Raw genomic sequence first — 24,396 nt, 5'->3', positions numbered from 1 at the left:
GGCTCATCTTCATCTGATGCAAATTACTTGTCCGCCTCTTCTTCAGCTTCGACATCTGTCACAACATTTCCTTCCTCTTGTATCAAGCATGATCGCCTTTGACCACACACAGCCTCATGGAGAAGTGATGTGTGTGTTTTGCCAATCTCAGCAACAAGAGACAGAGCTCCAGAGATGTGGTGCGTTTATTGTCCTTCATACACACACCGTGCTAGTTGAGCCCTGACCTTCCACAGCTGAAGATCCATCATGATACGCTGCCCTCTCTGGTCTGCCCCTCTGCAAGGTTAATGCGGTGGTCGACAAGTATGAATTATACATGCAAAAGTGTGCGTACTTGAGCCTCTGTGTGTGTGTGTGTGTGTGTGTGCTCTTAACAGACGAGCCCTATTGCAGCTGTTTCTAAATGGAAATGCATGCTTATTGCCATGGTAACCATGAGATCACATGACCAGGAGCAGGAGCAGAGGCTGAGGGCTGTTAGATAAGCAGGATGGGATACGGAGCGAAGACGCAACCGTTTTAAACCTTTCCTGTTCTTTACAGCAAATGGTTTTCTGTTTGTGTCCTGTTTTTCGAAGCACTGGATTGACATGAACAGAGAGCAAGACAGAAAAGGGTTTCTCTCCTCCTAATGGACTTTGCCGTTGTCTCACTTCTATTTCTATACAGAGCGGGCCGGGCTTTCTGTGCTCCTTAATTCACTGCAATGCTTTCAGCTCATATACAATATTCATAACAGGCTACTGACCTTCCCAGAGCTGAAGCCACGACAGAAATCTCCTCTAAAAACAACAAAAAGACAAGGAAGAGATCTCCAAAAGGAAATGTTGATTCTCACTTGAATCAGCACTTGATGAAACAACTTATTAACATGGACGCTTTTCTGGTAGAGGAGAGAGAGAATGAGGAACACACTAACGAATCACAATCAAGTGGAAGAGTTATAACGGCTATGATCCATGAAGGATCTTTGAAATGGTGAATCACAGAGGCGTCTCACGGGAAGCAGAGCTGTTTTCCAGATCTGAGAATATGAGTGTTTAAACAGTTTTGCAAACCAGCGTCTCATGAGCGCAAGTTGTGCATTCAGATGGTGATGAGAAACGTGTAATGGCAAATTATTATCAGATCGGGTTTAAGTTCAGCGTCAGGAAAGAATGAAAGCAATTACAGTGAAGCTGAAAGGACGGTTTTAAACCTTTCCCCCAAACTTGATCCATTTCAATAATCAGACTTACATTAGAATTAACAACAAGATTAATTTCATCGCTAGAAATACATTCTGGCCACGTTGGCTGGTAAAAGACAAATCGTGCAAAATTGAATGTCTCAAAGTGTCCCCTGAAGGAACATGAGCTTCTATATGTTAGCGCTTGTCAATTATGTACGACTCCTCCATGCTGGCCTGGCTGCGTTCTCCTCTTTGCCAAGGATATGTAGAGGCTAAGGCAGGGAAGCAAAGTCATTCCACGTCTTCCCTTAGAGGCTGAAAACTCATCTCTTGAAAAAGTACCTCACACCACCCCTCCTCGCCCTCCCTTCCCACTGAATCATCTCCTCTTTCTCCCACACCGTCCTCCTCAACACACTCTAATTTGCTCTCATTAAAAATGAAATCCTGTCTACCTCTCTTATTATCTTATTTTTAGCGCTTCATTCTTACGTGATCATTCTCAGGTTACAGGAATACTGTCAGGGCGCTCTGCCTCTGAACCATCCATTTTTCTGGGTTGTCTGTCCTGGTATGTTACAGAAATCCCAGCGTACTCTACTCTTGTACGCACTGTACTCCTGTGACTAACAGCGGCTAAATTATTAAAATGTTAAATGCAAATGTTCCCAATAGAGTTCCACTGATATGGCATTCTTGAAGGTTGACAGAGGCGTATTAGCAGAAAAAAGCATACATGACACATTTCCATCATGTTTTCGATCATTTGAAGTATGTCTGGAACTCATCTCATTGTGCCTTCTTCTTCAGTTGTTTACTGGCATCTGATTGGACAATAAGCACATTCATTTGCATGTCTTTAAGCAGATTTTATGGAAATTTGGGTAAATTTTGCTTTTCAATTGAATGAATTTGACTAGCAACTGCACCTTTGTTCAATAATTTCTCCACCATTTAGCAGTCAATAAAAATCCAATAATGTAATTATGAAACCTGTGATATTCAAGCATTACAGTTTTTTGAATATATTTTTGCTTAGATGCCTGGACTGTGGTTTCCCATAGCTTTTGTTCTTCGACATGAAATTTTTTCTGTAAATACCCCACTCTTGAACTTTGAAGCTTTTACTTGTCTTAAAAAAGGCAGTTGCTAACAAGTGGCTAAATGAGAGCACGCAGGTTGCCACGTCAAACACGGAAACTCATCTACTCGCTAGTTTACATCCTCGTGTTTATACTTCCACTCCTGGAAACTTTTCCAACCCACACTTTCCAACATGTAGATTCATCTACTTGAAGTAAAGTGTGTATAGTGTAGTAGGAGGCTCAGTGGTGGTGGTGTAGAAATCACGTGATTGTTCAGTGGTGTTCATTAGATTATATTGCTGAACAACACCTGTAAGCATCTGAAACTTTTGTTTGCTTCAGAGTTTATTCTCTGCACTAGTCCAAAATTCAATGGACAGAGCCCATTGTTTTGTTTTTTTCAGGGAACCAGGGCGATCCTCACTTCCAGGTTGGCCTACAAAAACATGTCATCCCCGCAGCGCTCTATCATTACACATATCTAAGAAGTGCTTCTTGATGCTGTGACCAGTCAGTTCCTCCTGGCTTGGTGGAAAATGTCCAAAGTGTGGGGAACATAGAGGCAGTTGTTGACTGTTTATGGCTACATTTGCAAGTTAGACACCCTAATGAACTTGAAATACACCTGTACAATTATCACACATATGTGCACACACACAGGGCTCACCTCGCTGAGATAGATGAAGAAAGAGCAGGTGGATCCGTCCACACCGTAGTTGCCGTAGCAGGAGTCAGAGCGCCACATCTCCTTCATCCACTGAGAAAGAGGAGGAAAAGGCAAGATTAAACCTGAGCCCCACGTACATTTTCACCCAAATCACCCCCTCCACACACACCCGAACTTTAATATCTGTAAAATATATGAGCACTCTGTAAATTATCAGCAAATGTAAAGTAACTCTGCTCTGGCAATCACACTGAGAGCCAAACAACTGTCATTTAGAGCTTTTTTCATTCTAATAATGGAGCTCTTTGGGTGGATACAAAAAATAGTCAGGTTGATGCTGGAATTTACCAGTCGCTGTGGTGTGTAGGCAGGTTGAGATGCTGAGAGAATACATAATGCAAGGTTTCGAAACCTATCGCACGAGCTATCTACTTTTCACTGTCCTCATGGAAACGGTCCAGGCTCTTTTCGTGGCTCAGAGGTTAGAAAAGCAGGATTAAAAGTCATCATCTTCAATCCCTGGAATCAAATGGAAAATGTGGGGTTTGAAAGTAAAGGGGAGATCATTTCCCTTTCATCAAATACATGTGCAAGTCATCCAGTGGAACTGCTCCGTGGCCAACAGGAAAGGAGTGAGGTTGGAGTAGCTCTCGTGTGGAAATAAATCCATGTAAAAATGGCATTCTTGACTACAGCGGAAGAACATGCATCCTCAATGAATTTATCAACACAAATAATAGTGAACAACTACCCTGAAAGGAGAAAGTGCCTCTATCTCTTCTCTTCCGATTTGATCCCTAGCAGGAGGATTTCCATGGGCCGTCATGAATGACATGCTGGGATACATGCAAAGCGGAGGGGCTGCTGAGCCAAGATGTGGACTGACAGCTATTCTGCTCAGTTCATAGGCTGGAGCACATCATGCATGCTGACTTACAGTAACCTAAGGGAGCAGCGCACAGGGAAATATGAAATCGAGTTTTCAAAGCTGTTCACAGAGGGGGGACCTGGCAGATGGGCTTGGATCAGAGTCGCTTGGATGGTAAAGGCATGAAGATTGTACTATATTTGTTTCAATGACAACCAAAGAGCTCTTTAAACTTAGAAAATGGATTTGTCAGATGTTACCAACAATGTACCCACAGTAAAACTGCTGTGGAAAACCAGTTAAGTGAATTTTGATGCCTTTCGGAAAACAGGCTGGTGTACAGTGTGTATGAGTGTGTGTGTCCTGGTGGGAGTGTGTATGGCGAGCTTTGGCATCGGCTGGCGCCCAGTTGGAAATGCTGACAGTATCAGCGGAGGATTGGGACTGGCTGAGCAGATGGTGTGTATGATAGGGCCCTATCAGCTCCAGGGAGACCCGCACACGCACAGAAAAACAGAAACACTGGAATGAAAATGTGCATACATCTGTGTGTGTGTGTGTGCGTGCGTGCACCTGCATCTGTGTGTGGGCTCACTTGGGCCCCATTGTCCCTAAAAGTGAAATTAAACCGAAAGTCTGCCATTAGATTTTCCTGCACATGGACCTGTATCAGCGCTTGTAATTGTACTGTTTTTCCCAGGAGTTGGCCAATGAAACCAGAGCTTAAAGGTCAGTGAACACTGGTCAAACATCAGTCAGGTGCCCGAAAACATAACTGCAGTCATACGCTGGAGAGGTAAATAGGGAATTTTTTGCTAATAAAAAATCATGTAGCTATTGTGTCAGGTAAGACAACAACTGTTGAACAGAAAGGGTAAATTTAAGAGAACCTAAAGGTGAGGAGTTTTCGACCACTAGGAGTGTGATAAAGCTGCTGCTTTTTGTCAGCAGGTCCCAGATTTGTTTGCATCTCATGTACTTGCACGAGGAAGGACATTAGCGCACTGCAGGGCAAGGCTTTCCTGCCGCCAGCTTCACGTTACATCGATCAACAGTTGGTGACAATAATGTGCAGAGAAATGCAGCAATGTGTCAGGCAGGGAAGAAGAGGAAGACAGCCAGCTAGAAAGACATGCTTTTAACGCGTTCGCTCGGCCTCAAAGACACACACGACGAGCGCTGGATGCAAACATAAATCTGTTCTTATATGAAAACTCCACGGGGTGTCTGTAAATAGGTCAAGTGTCTCTACATCTAGATTTACTGCAAATTAAAAAACAGCACCATGAAAATATTTCTTAAAAGTAGTGGCTCTAGCCCTCTTGCAGATGCACATTTAAAGCAAACCTTTGCCCACAAGAAACGGTTATATGATCATGGTAAATGCATAATGTTGTTAGTCGTTCCAGACTAAGCAAAGCTGGAGCTGCGAAGCCCCTGAGTGTAATGATGTGAGCAAGGCTGTGCTTTATTTCTAATGAATTCAACTCCTCATTTGTAAGAGGAATGTGTTATTTCAGCTTTTAAAAGTTACACAGTTTCATTTTGTTGTTCGATCCGTGCTCTCCTCCGTCGCCTAACAGACCCGTGACGAAAGGAAGCTTCGAGGTAAAAGATTTGATTTGGAAATTTTTAAAACCCAACACTCCGGAGGCTCACATGTTGGGGTGTAAATCATTGTTTACACTTGAGGTGTTTTTGCTCTGCTCTTACCAGGTGATCATTTGTCAGTCAAACAGCGTGGGCATCTGGTTACAATTTCCATTCATGTAGTTTCAGTCTCAGTTGCTGGTGCTCTTTTTCTTGTTCAGGCTACCAACTTTACTCATTTCAAACCGATCAATTCACAGATATGGAAACAGCGTGAAAGACAGAGAGTGAGAGTGAGAGACTGTCTTAATGTGTGTTTGTGCAGGATGTGTGATTCACCTTGAGCTTGCCCTCGCAGTGAGGGAAACCTTCCAGAGGAGGCAGCTCACACTTCTCCTGGGCTCCATTTAGGAGGTCTGGAGGAAGAGAGAGAGACAAAAATCAATAAGGTTAAGTCAGCCGGCTCCAAAATTCTTTAACTGTCTGTAGCTTGAACAGGATGTGTGATCCTCACGCGGGAGGTGAGGCGGACGCAAACTTGAACGTTTCGGGAACATGCACATCTGCCCTGCAGTTCACAAAGCCTTTCCCTTCACATGTCTGAAGAGGGAAGAACAATCTCTGTGTGTGTCTGTGTGTGTGTGACTGGAGTTCACTGACTGGATTTCTATTTCTAATGTGTGACTTAGAGAATCTCTGCAGTTGTGAGGTTAGAGTTAGGGATTACTGCGAGCCAAAAGGGTGCCATTAACCAGTGACACATCTATATGTGTTGGAGAATCATTCACAACAGATAAAAATACTGAACTGCCGCCACTCCAGCTGTGTCATACATTCATCTAGTCCAGACAAAAACACCAAGATTTCTTTATTCCCTTTTCCCTTTGTACCTCTCTATATAGCAGTTTTCATTGTTAGTGGCTGAGGCCATCATTTCCCAAAAGTGAACGTAGATTTCCTCCGTATGCATGCTGGACTCACAGGAAACATTAAAAGTGTTCAACTGAACTGGCCAAACATGGGGCGGCTTTTATTGTGAAGCAGGCACAGGAAATGTACTGTTTTTGCCGGTGAGGTTGGTGCTGACAGCAATCATTCATCAAATACATGTCAACAAAACAGTCTTTTTTTTTTTTTTGATAGAGTCTCAGGTTTAAGTATAGCATGAAGAAATTGAACAAGAAGGAACAGACCAGGTGAGTTATTAGATGAAGAGCTGGATGGTTAACATTGGTTATCCAATACACTGTTTGGACCGAACAGCAATATCTAAAAAAACTGAAAGTTTAAATTTAACCTGCTGTTTTCAGTATTATCACGGTTCACTAGCTTTCTTTGGGACTGAAAGGAACCTCCAATATACAGACTGGCTGCCTGCCAAAGTAGCTTGTACATAAGCAGCTCGTAGAAAAGATTGCCTTCCCCTGGCCGAGACATAGGGTCATTTGGCTGCTCAATGGTGTTAATTTGCCTTCCAGCTCAACAGACACACAGGTAGAGCGGCATATAGATGACGTGGCATTTTAAAGCTGTTTTCCTAAAGCAACAGTGACGGCGTCTGCTCGATGACGGGTGTGGTTTAAAAGTGGATACTTCCTTATGCGTTTCCCCTTGTGAAAAAGCAAGGCGACATAGAAAGCAACGCACAATGCTAGCACTGCAGCTCTCGGTATGGCAGTGCGGGTCAGTTGCATGGCTTTGAACAGGCACAGTCGCAGCACATCACGCCAGTTGCATCTTTATAGAAGTCTCGTAATGACAGCTGGAGACTGCCCATTACTCTGTGGTCAGGGATGACTGTCAGCCAACAGGATCACCTTTGGCTTGGCGATCTGAACTCCATAACAACGGAAACCACAAAGGGCTCAGAGCCGGGCCAGTCGAGTCCACAATGATGCAAACACAGGTCGAGAGGTATTTGAGACATTTCTTTTTTTTCCTGAACTGTTTGCTTTTTGCAATAAACAATTCCTGCAACTGCAGTGGGGGAGGGAGTCTGATATTTTCTCCACATTGCTCTCAATATCGACACAGGATTAAAATTCAAGGCCTGCATGCAGGCTTCCCTTCCATATAATCACATTTTTGATATCCCCATTCAGAGACGTTAACGTCATCACCACTGACCTTTACAGCCGAAATATAAATAATGCATTATGGAAGACTGCACGGTGAATAGATAAAAGCTTAGAGGCAAACATCAGACTGATGTAATGTGTTTGTGGGTGGTGTTTCAGGAGGATGGTGTGTGTGTGTGTATGAAGCTAATCGGCGGCTCCAGCACTGGGTCAGGCTTCTGTCGGGGTGGAGGGTGGAGGAAAGGCTCCTTTATGATGTTCAGAGTTATTTCTGTTTATTTGCACCAACAAGTTGCTGCTCTAAACAGATATTCTGATGGTTAGCTTTTCTCTCTCGCTCTTTCTGTGCAGCTTCTACACCTGTATTAGTGTGAAAAACGTATTTCACTGACACTCTCTTTGGTTCGCTCCCTCGGCGGAACAATGAGAGATAAAAGAGTGGCGATGACACGCCTCAGACTAAAAACATCAGCAGTTCGACAGTAAGCCACCAACAAGTATCCATCTGCTTCAGTCACCATCAAGGGGAGGAGAGGAGCGAATATTGAGTCTGGTTGTATAAGGGTTTGAGTCTCTGCGACTATAAAATGTAGGGCAGTCTCAATGCTGTTTTCAAGCTTTACATGTTAAGATTTTATCAAGCAGAAAACTATGCAGCACTGTAGTCACCACTAAAATACGCCTTTGAATGAGGTGCTCATTTTTGAGCATAATAACAGTACTATTAAAAGTAATTTAAGTATCCAAGAAAGGGAACTGTCGTCATTAAATGTGAGCTACTATAAATTAGTCTGGAGTTCAGGGTACAGGACAAAGTCTGAAGGTCTTTGACGACAACGTCAAGTAAAGTAGAAATAAAATGTGTCAAAATAAAATAAGTGGCACAATGAAGACTTTATTAAACACGGAGATGTACTTTCTTGAATCCATGTAACAACTTTAAAATTCATTTACAGTTATGCTGAATATGAATTCTCAGATTTTAAAGCACTCAACAGGTGTGCCATTTTCAGAGTGTGTTTTGTCCCTCTGGGTTGGATCAGCGATTTCCCTGATAGTTCTTAAAAGGCTCACTGGTACCCCTTCCAGATCCTGAATCCTGGCTCAAACATTGTTATTGTGCTGTGTACTATAGTAGGTGTACAGTGTAAAAATACAAAAATAAAACAATTGTGTCAGCTATCTTTGAATACTCCCTCTTACTGTCACATGCATGATCATTTCAATCTGCAAGAAAGAGAGGAAATGAATAATTTTTATCAAACTGATGAGTACAGGAGATGTCAACACTTTTTGGTTTCCATTACTGTCGAATGGCAGTGAACCGGTAAAGGTTTAGACATACGATGGAAAGTTTTATTATGAGTAATAAGGAAAGTGTTATTTTTCCTTTACTGTTAACACTCCTGGTGATTAATATGACTTTAAAGGTGAAAACTCCTGATGGAGTCAGTTGGTCACAAGCTGAATACAACACACCATAATGGCTTTTTATATTGTTTCCAAGAGTTGCAGGAGTCGAGGATTAAAGCCTTTTTTTTAGAGATGACCAGATCCCAAAGATCGGTATCAGAGCTGATCCGAGCATACAGATGTGGCATTGGCTAAAATAATGCTGTCTTTTGTCCAGCCTAGCCTGCCAGTGCTGCAGCGATGCAGTCCTTTATCACAGCTGGGCTCTCCGATGTGAGCATTTTTTCGTGTGCGAAAGTGAAAACTGAGTGTGTGAAAGGGAAAAATGTGAAGAAAATTTGGTTGCATCTGCGACTGTCTCCGTTCTGACACCTGGTTTGTCCAAATTCGCCAAGCTCTGACAATGCTATCTCTCATCTGTCTTAGCAAAGAGCAGTGTGCAAAACAGGAAGCAGCTTCTCTTTTTTTACCTGACACTGCGACATTTAATCAGATCACATGTTACATGTGGCGCGCATATAAATGCTTTACTTTCTTACAAAGGAATTTCAAGCATGCATCGCATGTGTAGTGCTAACACAATCCAATCCATGCACACATACTCTCGCCGTTCTTGTCCCAGCATGTCCTTCTGCTCGGCCGTTTTTTTTATTGCCTCCGTGTGTTTTTCTGTAAATCACACTGTGGCAATTCCGTTTGGTGTTGCCTGCTTGACTTGTTGTTTGGTAAAGTGGCTGTCTTGTGCAGCATGCAAGAGCCGTGAAGTGCAGAGCGAGTTGCTGTTATCTCGTCCTTCATACACCCAGTCATCCAGTCGGTCTGCCAACCAACCAATCAAACAACCAACCAGGCAGCCTGTCATTCACGCTGTCGTTCAGCCAGTCAGCCAGAGAGTGCCAAAGCCACCAGGCAAATCTTCTCCAAGCTTTAATCAAGCAGAAGAAGCTGCTGCCAAGGAGCAGCTAAATATAGCTCCCTTCATAATCAAACACAGCAGAGGTGGTGCTGTTTCAAAGGGAGCCGATTCTTTGTGGTTCACCTCCAACAAGGATGGACATCAATCCGTCCACCCCCTTCACCTGCCTCTTTCACTATATATACACTAACATTCAGTTGAGACAAAGCGACTTTTCCGATCACTATCTGCTATGCATTAAAGCTGAGCATGGCATGGTGAAAGTGACAAACACTGGCAGAGCGTCTAGCAGCAGAGCGTCTAGCGGCAGAATTGGGAAAATTCACAGACAGACATAAGAACAGCGAGACAGCTGCACGTTTGCTATCACTGTCAACGTGACACTGAATAGGGTGACATGAGGTGTGACTGACATGTTCAGGGGATGATATGAGGCGATAAGCTGAGCGTCAAACCACACCTCTGTTTAGCAAACACAGGAACAAAGGCAAAGAGATAGAGAAAGGCACACACAGCACACGCCGCTAAAATGAAAACCCTTCTTCAAATAGTATTCTAACGCCAGTTCATAAAGCACTTCAACAGCATACTAAAAGCAGACCACAAAAGGCAACACCATAAAGTCAAACGCTATAAATAAAGAATGAGCAGCATATAAAAGTAAAAATAATGAGTTAAATACGCATTAAGAAGTGCCATGAAATGTACAGAGAACCAGAGGCAGAAAACAGATGAGATCATTCAGGGTTGCATAAGATGTCCAAGAGCCTCTCACAGTACTTAGGTCACTATTAGCCAGTTCCTAGCACACAGTGTTGGCCATCTGATAGCCCTTAAATAGCATCATCTCTAACAAGTGATATTACACACAGAGACACACACACATACACATACACAGGGTTCTTTTTCCCTCTCCCTCCCTGTGTGTGTTTGTCCAAGTCCATGAGGTAATCTGACATTTGACAACTCCAGAATTGGATTGAGGACATCTGGTTTATGTTATTCTTTCTCTTCTTGTGTAGCTCTCTTTCTCCCCGTCTCTCTCGCCCTCATTGATGCATTTTGAAGCCGCGCTAAAGTAAAAATCCTCCCTCAACATGAAATCTGCCAGGGCAAAGAGTCAGTGACACAATTTGGACGGTGGAAACAAAGTAAGCGCGCTTCTGGCTAAATCTATTGGCATACAGGAGAAGGGTTAAGGGGGTTTTGCGCCAATTATGCGACAAGTTCTCAAAAATACAGTTTTCTTAACACAAAAACCTCAGCAATGAACAAATATTATTTAAAGTGAAGTATGTGTAAAGTGTCACCATTGTGATTTTGTTTTTGTGGCTGCAATTTCCATGGCCGCTCACACTCTGTGCAGCACATTGTGCTTCTACCTGGAATGAGATGTGCTATATAAATAAAGTTTTGCTTGCTCGATTCTGTGGTGAAAGCTTGGAAGATATAAAGAATGAATTCACGGGTGAAAAGTGCAGCGTTCCTCGTCGCTGTGTCCTCTGATCCACTGGCTTAGAAATCCTAATTTTAGATGCACTTTGCGAGAAGCAGCAGAGGTATGAGAGTGAGTTTGTGTGTGTTTTGTTTGTGTGTGTGCATCTCTGCGGCAGCTCATCAATTAGACAGAACGCAGGCTGGCTGATGGACGGTCTCCCAAAACAGCTGTGCAGGTGGAGAGAAGATGGAGAGATAATCACACCACTAACAGAATGAGGAAATGTATGAGATTCGTTATTATAGGCCTTTTTTTTTACATAAAACTGGCATTTTCTACACATTCAGTATTATTTTCCATGGTGATTTTTTGGTGCTTTTTTGTCACATAATGAAGTCTGAATAATAAAAAAAAAAACACAAGTTTGTTCCTGCTGCCAAAGCAGAAAGGAAAAGCAGGGCAAAAAAAGGCCAGAATGGAAGAAATGAAAAACTGACAGGGTGTATGTGACCAAAATGTCGCATTACATTATATAATTTGCTAATTGGCTAATTAGGGACGAGAACATTTTCTTTATCTGAATAAAGACAATTAAAATGCAGCTAACTCAGTGGTCTGTTAGTGTGGTAAACTATGATCCTTCTGTTTGCTAGAAGTCCTGCAGAAACTCGGCTGTGTCAGAAACTGTTTCTTCTATCACTGACATAATAACCACAGTAAGTGATTCCACTGATGTGTAAAAATGTCTCTATTTCTCTTCAATTTTTCATTTCATTATAAGCTTTGTTCTTTTGTCCACATCTGAATGATGACATCTTTCCAGCGGGTTGATTGGTCAGCAGCCCCCTGTCTACTTGGAGGTACAGGCGGAGGTAAAAAAGAAGTGTACAACTTGAGCCCTGATATTTTAGCCTGTGTTTCTCTTTACATTTTAGCAAACTGGCTTTATTAAAAGTTTGCTGAATTAGTCATTACTAGTTCCTGTTTGCAATGTACCCATGAATGTGCAGGCAACTATCACTGGATGACTCTGAAACTGTAGAAAACTGAAAAAGCTGAGCCTAGCAGTTTAAAAAATCTCTCCTCACGCAGACAAAAGATTCTGTGCCCTTTAAACAAAATTCTCAATAACCTCCTTGTCACTTTTATCACCTCATCTGATTGGAGTACAGGGAAAGAACATGAAAATAGCTCATGTAGCAACACACAGCACCAAGCTTATTCTACATGAGCGTGCATGGTGAGGTTTTATTGCCGACATCTGATGAAACCTTCAACCCGTATATAACTTAAACTCACTGAAAACAACTGGCCTGGGCCCTGCCACCTGAGGGTAAACAGCAGTGCAACACACACCAGAGGGGCTTCCCAGCGTGAGGGGCACATGTTTGGAGCTGGTCAAAACACATGTCTCGTGCTGCCTCTGGTCCACACAAGTGTTCCGCAGAAAAGTCCTGGAGGCAAAAAACAAAATCCAAATTTCCCCATCTAACCCCGCTCTCCGGCCCTCGTCCAGTTTCCTGTTTCTCTCCGTTTCTCTGCTGCAAAGAGCACAACGTCTGTTGTCTGGCTGTAATCAATCCCTCTATTGTGCTCGATGCAATCTGATCAGCCCACTGCTCTCTCCGAAAATATCCAAGTAGAAGATTTGGATTTTGCACCAAGAGCGACGAAGGACACGAGGTGGCCAGAAAACCGTGATTAGCGCTCATCATTGCAAAGCTATGACTAATGTTCCACTGTTGATTTGTGACAAATGGTGGAAAGCTGTGGATTTGAGCTTTAAGACACGCTGGACTTTGAGTGTTATGTTGCCAAAGAACATGTTATTGTGATGAGAGGGGTTTTAAGTAAAACCGAGAATAGTCAACTTTGTCTCTAAACTAAAAACAGCTACATGCAGGTTTCATAGAAATGTTCCATTTCCACTGAAAGGCTTAAATTATGGAAACATTTTAGGTCACCTGCCAAACATGTGCATTTCCTGTAAACAGCCGGACGACTAAATGCTCAGCCTGCTTTAGTTTAACTCACGGGCACCGCAGTGAGGCTGAAAATATTCTGCGTGTTGTCATTAGCAAAGCTGCCTCAGAGCCGCAGAGCTGCATAATGTGCAACGAAAAATATTGTCTCATTCTCTGTCTAGCTCCTTGCGAAGTGTGAATGCATGTGTAATCCTGCAACACATCTATAGACAAGTGTGGGACATTACACACAGGTGTCGGTCAATGTGGGCGAATGCATCTTTGCATTCTACTTTCGGTTCAAGTGTGCATGCATCTGCTGCTCTCTCCTCCGACTTGGATCCTGCCACTATCGCCTGGAGAAAAACCACCTGCAGTGAATGTAAGATGAAGCTAGAGGGGCTGTGGATTTTCTGTATATTATGTTCACATGTGAGTGTGTTTCAGTGTGGATTTAAAAAAAAATGCCTGGAGAAATGGCTGATATTTGGGAGAAGGAGGCAATGCAGATTATAGTCCTGCAGGACTGAGGCTGCGGCTTCAACCAGCTCAACAATACTGGCGAAGAGAAAGAGAAGACAATGGAGGGAAGAGGATACAGAGGGAGACGGAGTGCAGCATACAAAGAGAAGCAGAGCAATACAATATGCAGAGAGCAGCAAGCACAGAGAAGGGAGACAAGGAATACAATGAGACAGAGTGTATGGGGGAAAGAATGATATATATTATTCCTTTACTTTGTTAATGCTGGGGTTCCCACCAAAGCTATAATGTGAAATACACCCCGAAACTGCACATCATTTCTGACATTTCAGTGGAGTCCCTGCTAAACAGTCACTGACTTGACCTAAGGAGAGAGAGAACACATTAGCTGAGAGTGAGATGGTGAAAAAGTGGGGTGCACGTGTCCCAGCCAATGGTGTGTTAGCGCCAGATGTTCCTCCCATCCCACCCCTGCCTCCTCAATCAGCCACAGCCTCAAGAGGGACAAGCACGCCTGTGGGGAGAGGAGAGGAAAGGGAGAGAATGTGTGTGTGTGCTGTGTGTGGATATGACTGTGTGTTCTCCTGGAACGGCCTCAGCTCACCTGTGATTTGACAGATTCAAATTGATTTTACAGATGATGAGCATTGCGATGCTGCGGCTAGTTCTGACTCTGTGTTTTACTGAGAAACACTGCGGTATCGATGCTGCTAATCTTTATTTCACAACAAATGAGGAGACAATGACAGACATAACAGCCATCTGCAAAAATCGCTGTTTTAAAAAGACAGTTGGTAACGTGTCTAGGGCCTGGGTCAATGATCGAAGCTAATAACCTATGGATCTTACAAATTATTGATATTACATAACCAATAAAAATCAGCATAACTACATTAAAAATCCTGTTAAATATACAGTGAAGAAATATAAATAGGTCTGATTTGTCGTGGATTTTTGAAAAAATGTTAAACACTTGGCACCCAGGGAAAACATCAAAGATGGGTCAATGCAACTTTCTTTTGCTATTCACTGTGCATGCTCTAACCATGGGGGCAACAGAAGCGTTAAGGTAAATAGCTGACTTCCAGATGCTGATTTGAAGCGGTGAAGCAAGAAAATTAAATTCTAAACAAATTGGTACCCCTTCTATGTTTTTTTTTTTTTGTCATAGGTTTTACCAGCTTGTCTTTATCCTTGCTCTTGCTAAATACAAGTTAAATTTAACTGAGAGAGACTGAGCATTGTTACCACTTTAACGCCTTAAATATAAGTGAATCTGCACAGTGTCAAACGGTGAGTGCAATCATACTGGTATCTCTGGTATGAACTGCATAAATGAGAAGCAGAGGGCTCACAGAGCTCGTGTTTATTCTCAGTTTACCTTTCCCTCTCCCAAGATAAAACAACAGTGCCTAACATGGCTGCGGACTGACATTTAAAATATGTTTGCACAAAATTCTTCTGCCAACATTTTTTGGGGGGGATTGAAGGAGTGTTTCTAAATTTTACTTACAGGAGTGGTGTGATTTAAGCATTAACGTGTGAAAGATAAATGTGTGATGATCCCATGAGCCGCGTCAATAACGCCTCAGGAAGCATTCCCAGGCTCTACACCCAGCGCCAGGCAGGCAACCTAACGAGAGCAAAACTGCCTGCACTTTCTTGCTGTTTGTTTACAACACAAGTATAAGAAGATCTGATGAACTCCATATAGGAGGGGCCTCTAGGGACCTGCGACAGCACTACACAAGACGCAGGCACAGATTCACAGTTGTGCATGCGGTTTGCTTTGCTGCGACATGTTCCATGCGCAAATGAAAATATCCATCCACACACTCTCTGACAGTCGCACTGGTAGAGCTTGTCTGCGCTTGTCTGTTGGAGAGTCGTGGAGAGGCTTGGTCCTCTCTGCTGTGTCAAGTGAAGCTCTCAGACAGGCAGGTGAGATGAGATCCGAAGCTGAGAAACACTTCCTCTCCATATCCCAACATCAAGGCATCAAGATTCAAGTCTGGCCCGATTACTGGCTCTTACAGACCATGAGTAAGATTTTTAAAAACTTTTTTTTTCTTAACTATTCATAGTCATTTGTCTTGAATAGTTGTTTAATGAAATAACCTCTTTACATAGTAGATCTATTGTTAACCGCAGAGTCCGCCATTTGCGTGTTGGATTCAAACTCCCTTCACACACACACACAAGGGATTTACACGTACGCAATACAGCACTATTATATCCAATAAATCCAATAACAGCCTCCCTGTTAACTGTTTGCTCTCTTTACCCTGGATCACGTCACCTCTAAGGCAAACGTAACACCTCCTGCTGTTGCTGCTTTAAATTTAAAGCAATCAAATGGTGAAACAAAAAGTGGCTCTTATTGTGAAGGACTAAAAATTACAGGACTACAACTTTAATCGGCAAGAAAGTAAAAACGGACATCAACAATTCCAATTTACTTCTTCCGTCAGTAATTTTGTCAATTTTTTGTGGCAGTACAGAAACACCAAGGTGAACAAAGTTACAAAATAAAATTTTAAGTACACAGTAAATGGCCACGGCTGCAAAACTAATGATTCTAATTCAGCTTTAATTATGCTGGTGCAAAAATTTACATCAAGCTGCAGAGTGATGAGTGTCAGGATTTACACGAGCATTTGAAAGTGTGTGGGAGCAGACAGCCTCGCTCAGCAACTTACTAGCAGTGCGTGGGTTTTGTGTGTACGTGTGTGCTTTATTGGTATTGATCTGTACACTGAAGAAGTAAACAGGCCTCCCAGAACATAATGGAGACCACAGACTCTAAATCAGCAAGAGTTCCACAAGAGGCTTTCAGTTTTAAAATGGTAATCGTATGGTGATTGCGTGTAGATTCAATTTTTCAGGTTTTGCAGGAATATAATCATCCAAGAATTAAGCTGAAGTCAGCCTTCTTGCCCTCCTTCAAGTTACATACTGTAAGGACATCGGGTACATGTTTAAAAAGAAGTGCAGGGAACAATGAAATCATGAGGTAACCGAGACATGTGCAATCCCCAGCAGAAACCACGGCCTTGTCCCTTACCTTTTCAACACTGAGACCTCAGATCTCATCTTTCACTGTGAGCTGCAAACAGAGATGCGCGCGGATCAATAGCTGAAAGAGACAAAGCAGTGAAGACGCCCTAAGGTGTAAAAGCACAGGTCTCTGTTTACCGAAAAAGCAAACTGTGTCGGAAAGACGGAACGCTACAAATCAGCCAAATGTCACTGGCAGCGTGGCTGAGATGTAAGGGACATAGATAAACACGAGGAGTAATATATCATAGAGGGAACGAAATGGAGAAAGAGGGAAGCGAGGGTCCTGCAAATCACCTCCTGACCATTCATTACATCCGTCTCTATGCCTGGGTGTTTGTGTGTGTGAAGGAGAAGATTACATTTCCATGCCACAGGCTGGCCCACAGATGAAGCACTGCTGGGGAGGTTGATTAGCCACATCAACGAGACATGGCAGGACAAGGCGTCACAGACTGCTGTTGGACAGAGGCCCATCTGCCTCCTGCTGAGCAGCAACCAAGGCTGGATCGACTTGTTTTGATTCTATAAGGGCCTTCTGTTGTCCCTGGCTAAATGCACCAGCTTACAAGGCCAAAGCTATTCCTGCGCATAGACAAAGCTAGCATAGGCACAAATCAAACCAATGTTAATACCATTGCAGTTTTTACAACACACACATAATGGAGTGTGGCTGTAAAGCAACGAGAACAGGCAACATTCTTGTGAGATGACCAATCACAAGAGAGACGCAATGTTCCACCAAGGGTGCACAGCTGTTAGTTCACAACAGCGGCAGGAAGAAGCAGAGGAAAAGTTGGACGACATCGATCACACGTGAGGCTCAGTGCCGTTTCTGATGAAAAGGTGATCCAGCCTATCATCTATAGGTGACGTCGTAGGATATTCAACGTTTGCTGAAATAGATTGCGATCTTTGTCATTTCAGCATTCTTTGGGAAGAGTCCCTAAACATTTGGGTTATTCATTAATGTTTTTCTTTCAAAATAGCCTAAACCAGATTTGTGCAATGTGGGATTTTAGATAGCATGGGGGGAAATAATGCAGTGTATCAACATGTGGTGCATCTTTTCAGAAAGAGAGGAGAGGAAGAAATTAGACTGCATTGTCACCCTAACAGTGCATATACAGTATGTGAGCTCTTTTATGTGTTAATGGGTTTCTGTCACATAAAAAGCCTAATTATATAAGTACTCAAGTGAATTGATTTATTCCAATCAGCTAGTGAGCTAAAAAAAAATGTTTGAAACTTTCAGCATTGCTTTCCCTGTTATGTACATGTGTGATGGTGTGTGTTTTCCTTCGCCATGTTTCTATGCGCATCTTCAGTTCGTGCATTAAAAAAATAAGTGGAAGAACCACTGTCGAAATGAAAATGAAAAAACACAGTTGCAGTGCTGTTAAGAGCATGTCAAATCAAGAGGTGGTATCATAATCCTAACCATAAAGCCATGTCGGCCAATCAGAAGCCTGAAAAAAGCTATTACCAGTTTAGCTGCAACAGGAGGTCAGGAAAAGGCGTTCCCTGCCACAGCGGGCAAAGGAGATAACTGCACACACTCATCATCACAAGGCAAAAACTTCGCTTTCTACATGTCACAAGCAAATTGAGTTTCTAAAAGGTCCGTTTTCAGTGTCTAAAACCTGCATTTGTGTGTGGATGAAACGTGAAAACACACAGAAAAAGCATATAATCAAATTAAATGAAACAAACATGAATGTCATTATCTCCATCATGTTTTCTACTTTGTTTTTGATCAGTCGCGATATCCCTGGCACACTTTGTATCTTGTTGCGCCCTCTTCCTCCACAGTGGTTTAACATGCAAGAGCCCTTGGCAATGAAAATGTATACAACCGAGGTGAAAACAGTGCAGTCCCTGGGCTGCTGCTCAGCTCCATCTTGATAGCAGTCCCTCTGAAAGCCAGGCGTGTTCCCCTCACTGTCCCGATTCTTATCTCTGTAATTGCCTTCCAGTCAGAGAAGCGCACTAGCAGAGTTGGCAATGGCGCTGCCTGCCACCCACTCCAAGACAGGAGACATGCTCCACTGGAGACACTGGAGTGTTGGGGCCTTTAGTTCATTGCCAAGAGAGATGCGGTAGCCGCTTTGTCAGCTTGACCTGCGTTCTGGATCCAAATGTTGTCTCTCAGGGGCAGTGCTGGAAGCTTTAAGTGGACAGGGCACTGAAGGTCTATTGACATGTGTCGCAGGTCCAGGTGTTATCGCTCTACAACGCAGGAGCTGAAGCCAAGACTGCCTCGACATGGTATATGAGATTAGTGTGTCATCTCTAGTGTCCACAATGGCCAGACTGAGACCAGACAGAGAACCAACTCTTTTACACATTGTCTCCCCAGGCAATGTGCACATGTTGTCCACATGTCATTTTTATGTATTCTTATACATAACTTTATCTTTCCTTGGTCTTAATGAAAAAGTCACAAAGGCATCATCAACATGTAATAAAGAAACGGCAGTTCAGCAGCAGTCATTAGGATTAGATCCATTCAAATGTGACTTTGTACAACTCAATCAGCCTAATACACGTGTACATATATTGCTTCAGAGCACAGACTCCACATTCCTTCTGTTTAATGCTATGCAAACAACTGAGAGCAAGTCGCAGGATCCCAGAAAAACCAACACCTCGCTCTCTCAACTGGGCTGAATCCATCATCTGAAAGCTGGCAGGAAAATCAATGAAAACTAATAAAAGGGTCATGCAGCGTGAACGGAGGCCTTATTTGAATTATGTCCAAGGATGCGGTCTGGTCCTATAAAGTGCCTGGTGTGCACTATGCAACATTGGCAAAGTTTAGCTGGTTGTATGGCTCGGGAATGCTTTTCAGTGTGAGAAATTTTGAAATGAAATGAGGGCCACAGACAACAGCCACAATCAGCTTAGCGTCATTTCTTTAATGGGTCTCAGCTACTATATGCATACTGTGCACTTTCAAACCCTGGAGGAAGAAACTGCAGAAACTTGCCCATACATGACTCACAGTTTACAGGAATAACGGCTTTCCGACTTCTTCAAAGAGGATGAGTCTGGATGGAACAGCTCTTTTGTGCCTTTTTTTTTTTTTTAGAGCTCCAGTCATTTGGGACGAGATTTATCAGAGATGCACACAAATCCAGACTAGGGACGCCACCTCACCACAACATGCTTGATACTTGAGACTATTCAAAAGCAAAAACAAAAAAAGGCAAGACATACCTGCCACGTTAACTTTTTCAGAGTTTGTGGCGCTGGGTGTGGCAGTGCTGGTGCTGTTGGTCAGGTTGCCCCCTGTGCCATTGTAGATGTTTTCCACCTTGGACTCCAGCTTGCCCAGCCTCAGCATGATGTTATCCAGCAGCACTGCGAGGGTCTTCTTCAAGTCTGCAAGTGAGAATGCAAATAACTTTTTTTTTTTTAAACTCTTCACCAAACACCTGGAATATCTTACAAGAGATGTAGCACTATTCCTGCACCCACTCTTTTCTAGATCCTGCCTATTCACTAACAAACCATGATACAGTGGCATATTACTAAATCCTAGCCTTCATAGCAGCTTCATAGCCCTTGTTCTATAGATCAAAAGTGTGATGTGAGGGAGATAAAATACACACCAGTAGGTTTTAGTCTTGTACAATATCAGCAATATCAATACTTTTGAAGAGAGCACATGAGACTTATTAAACAGATTTTTATCTGTATCTGAGTCACTGAGCAATTCATTCTAAGAAAAGGCTTCCAGTTCTTTCATTATCACCCGGCCAAGCATTACAGTGAATACATGCATGAATCTTGCTCAACTACAGTGTGTCTGAAAATGTACAACTGGGGACTCTTTGTGTCCCACTACAACAAATCGTTGGATTTCAGGCCGTCAGCTTGGGGCTCATTTAAATGTAAAACTGGAGCTGGGGCGTCTTTGGGAGTGACCTTACTGTTTAATTTGGGTCTTTGCCTTTCTGTGGGCATCTTTTTTTCATGACCATCTCGCTGCATAGGACAGAGCGAATGGTAGAACAGGCAGCAGGGACATACATTCAAAATGCTAAGGCATGGCTTTTTTCTTGGCCTTTGTTATTGTGGTATTTGTCTGATACTGTAGCCTGCAGGGATTGCAATGACATTTAAAGAGAAATGCGAAGGTGTTCCAAGCTGATGTAAGTGGTATATACAGCGCAACGGCCCTTATCAGCAACATGCCATTTGTCTACAGCAAAGAGCTCTGTCGTAATCATAAAACTCATAAGTATATGATTTTATCAATGCATTGGCTTTCATGTGTGCAGAACCGATCCCTAGTGCATCACGCCTGCTTTCCTCAGATGATGATAATTGCAGCTTGTCTATCGCATACAAGCGCCACATTTTCCCTCGCCGCGATGCATTTGACACGCCAGCTTTCATCACGTCAGAGAGATTGGCAAGGGCACAACGAGGCCTGGCAGAGCACACCAGCCTGATTCGTGTGAAGAGAAACGCCAGAGCATTTGTCTGATTTGGGCGAGCCTTGTGCTGGCAGGAGCAGATGCACAGGGAGCGGCGCAGCGAGACCGGGAAGAAACCAAACGGAAAGCTTTGGAGCGGCGGCCTTGCCAAAGCTATTCGGCTGAACATAATTAGAAAAAAAAGGGTGAGCCCAGAGTTAATGCCCCCCTCTGTTCACCTCTGGCACGTAGACCTGTGCCCACTGACTAGGGGCTGTACATCAGAGAGATTCACCCAGCTTGTCGTAGCTCCTACCTCAGCTTATATCAACATGCTTCATAATAGGAAACTTACGTGAAACTGGCTTCATTTCTTTATGTGACACTATCTTTTTAAAAGGCAACAAATCTACTGATCTTGTAAGAAAGGCACAGCATTTTCCCTGAATCGATTAAGACAGTGGGCTTTTCTCAGCCTGTGTTCTTCTGTACTCATGTTCTCACGGACTGATTACACTTCTTCAGTCACAGCCCTGAGTACTGTTCCAATTCAAAGGCCACATCGAGCCAAGTGCAGTCCAAATGACGAGAAGTGTTCATTTTTTTTGTTTTATCGAGACTTTAAGACCTAACTTTTGTGGACCTTAATTAGCCAAGATTCCAAGCATGCACTAGCAGCAACCAGCTGGCTCCAAAGATGACAGACCTGTAATTGTCCATGCTCACCGCAGTAAAAACACCTCAGCAAGCTCTTTGTTTATTTACCAGTGATTCTGATGGGTAGAGGTAGACATCGTATATTTACGAAAGTATACAACAGTGCTGCCTCTGTGGATTTTTGGCTCCTTACATGCACTCTCATTGCACTTCAACAAAAAATAATAAATATGTATGAATGTCAACAAGCAGAGGATATTGCATTTTTCCCCTTTCCAAAAAAGTCTGTTAGTGGACCTTTGAGTTGAGATTATTTGGTCTCATAACAGGCGTACAGTTGTGTCTGTAAGCTGTGTATGTTGTTGGATACACATTGTTATGTGTGGGGTGTCTGGTCTTTGTAGGTTTTAATTAAAGTCAAGAATCAACTCAAAACAACAAATGACACCTGAAACTAAAGTGAAACTAAACATCAAAATGTTCTTAAGTCTTTAACAATTTGAATCAGAGACCTGCATAAACCAGCGTGTTTCTCTGCATCCATGGCGCTGTGAATAATGCTCCCACTTGTCCTTCTGTACACTAACACTGCTGCCAGGTAACCAGATGAGTAATAGCATACCTCGGGACACATTTCTGCCTGTCTCAATATTTCTTAGCGAGGTGATGCAGTTGCAAAACAAATTGAGCGGTCAGCACGCTGAACTTCACTTTGCGTTTAATAATAATGTCATAGAAGATAATAATCTGGACGCCCAATGACCTGGGATTTTTCATTCAGCCCATGAGCATTAAAAAGAAGTGATTACAGGGGGAACATAAGCCCAAGGCATTCATCAGTGATCCCTATTGTTTGCTGTCATCCGTAGGGCTTCAACCCAGCCTAGCAGCAGTCTCCATATCTTACCGACATAATAAAACAAAGAGCAGATAGAAGCAGAAGGAGCACACCATGACCTTCCGCCCTGGAGAGGACGGAGAGGATTAGACCAGCAATATAAGCTGACGCCAAACCCAGACCTCTCTGTTGGTAGTGGGATTTTCCCTGCGGGGGCCAGCCAAGTCCAGGGGTGCAAGTGCGTTATGTATCTACACCATAAAAGAAATCCACAATAGCTGCTGAACTGTGTTGTAACAAGGGGTGGTGTCGGGTGGTTGGTCACACCCAGCTGCATGGCTCAGTTTCAGGAGGGGAAAGATCATACCCTCATCACCTTCTGGGGAAGAAGATGGTATGACAGTATGACCTCAGGAAGAAACATGTTTTAGGTGCAGCTATAGCACTGATAGGTCAACTCCTGGAGTCTATTCAATCGCCAGAAATCAGAAAATCAATAAGTAATCAATGATATTCAAGCCCCTTAAAGTTCAAGGATGTGCTGCTCTTTCCTCTCCCATATGATCACGATCTTAATATTATTTGATCTTAGACTGCAGGTCGAACAAAACAAGCAACCAGAGGACGTCGTCATAAGATCCACAAAGTGTGATGGGAACTCCACTTCACAATACTCGATTAACAGAGAAAATAATCAGCTATGAAAACAATTGGTGATTGCATAAAAGGAATGGAAAAATTAGTTAAAACTGCATTTTTAGCTGGAAGTTATGGTTTGTAAGGTGCTAAAATATGTTATAGGGATAGGGACCCGAGCATACTCAGATCCAATCCAGAATGTGATCGTTCTAGACAGACTCTAATGGTGAGAGAAATAAAACAACAACACCATCACCAGCATGATGCACTATCAATTAAAAAGCAGCGTGGTTCAAAAGTGCAGCAATATAATAAGAGAGTCCTAAGAACAAATGACAAACAAAGCAATTCCAAAATGAATTTGTTTACATGCCAGAAAGACTAATTTAAAGACCTAACTGACAAATCTTCCCATTTTCCCCGCCTGCATCAACAATAAAACACTGTGCAGCCAACTGTGCAAAGACAGAAGATCGTTTCCAAACCAATTTGATATCAGTGAATCAAATGCAAAAACCGAATTGTCATTTATTGCACACATCTTTACACATTTACAACAGGATGCAAGTTTGGATCATAATAATCTGTAAAATCATATGTTTCTTAAAAGGTTCATATTTTAAAAAGATATAAGGTTGACAAAGAGGTTTGAAAGAAAAACAAGGAAAGTGATAACGCAATGCCTAACATGAGGAATGAACTCGAGCTACACTGTATTTAGCAGTGACCAAAAAGTATAACCCTGGCTCTGTATTAACATGCAGACAGACACATTTATTTTATGCTTTTCAACAGGTGTTTCTCACAATCAGTCCTAATTAATGAAGCAATGTTCCAACTGTGCTCCAAATGGCCCATTCAGAAGACACAATATTAAATTCAGATGCATTAAGATTTTATGGGTCATTTATTGGGTAGTAAAGGAGGAAGCCTATTTCCCCTTAAACTCATTACAAATCGTATCAGGGCAAATCATCGACCAAGTGAGTGAACACAGGAAGCACAAAGTATCCTGCTGCCTCCCTATCTAATCAAGGATATGAAATGGATTTTGATGTGATGTTGGACGGCGGTCAGCAGACTGTGCTGCAGCTCCGACGGCAAC

The 24,396-nt window shown here is 42.8% G+C and overlaps 1 protein-coding gene across 1 annotated transcript in view; it reads right to left on the bottom strand.

Annotated features, from left to right (window-relative positions):
• Positions 1-24,396, bottom strand: part of mgat5 (alpha-1,6-mannosylglycoprotein 6-beta-N-acetylglucosaminyltransferase) — an 84,246-nt gene that overhangs the window by 45,304 nt on the left and 14,546 nt on the right. The window contains exons 3-5 of the mRNA XM_041966419.1: positions 19,953-20,117; positions 5,724-5,800; positions 2,927-3,016 (exon numbers count right to left, since the gene is read on the bottom strand). Of these exons, the coding sequence (XP_041822353.1) occupies positions 2,927-3,016; positions 5,724-5,800; positions 19,953-20,117 (332 nt within the window). The remainder of the gene's footprint in view (positions 1-2,926; positions 3,017-5,723; positions 5,801-19,952; positions 20,118-24,396) is intronic.

The sequence above is a fragment of the Chelmon rostratus genome, chromosome 24 (genome assembly GCF_017976325.1).
Source record: "Chelmon rostratus isolate fCheRos1 chromosome 24, fCheRos1.pri, whole genome shotgun sequence".
Lineage (NCBI taxonomy): Eukaryota > Metazoa > Chordata > Actinopteri > Chaetodontiformes > Chaetodontidae > Chelmon > Chelmon rostratus.
This window is presented reverse-complemented; position numbering and strand designations above follow the sequence as displayed.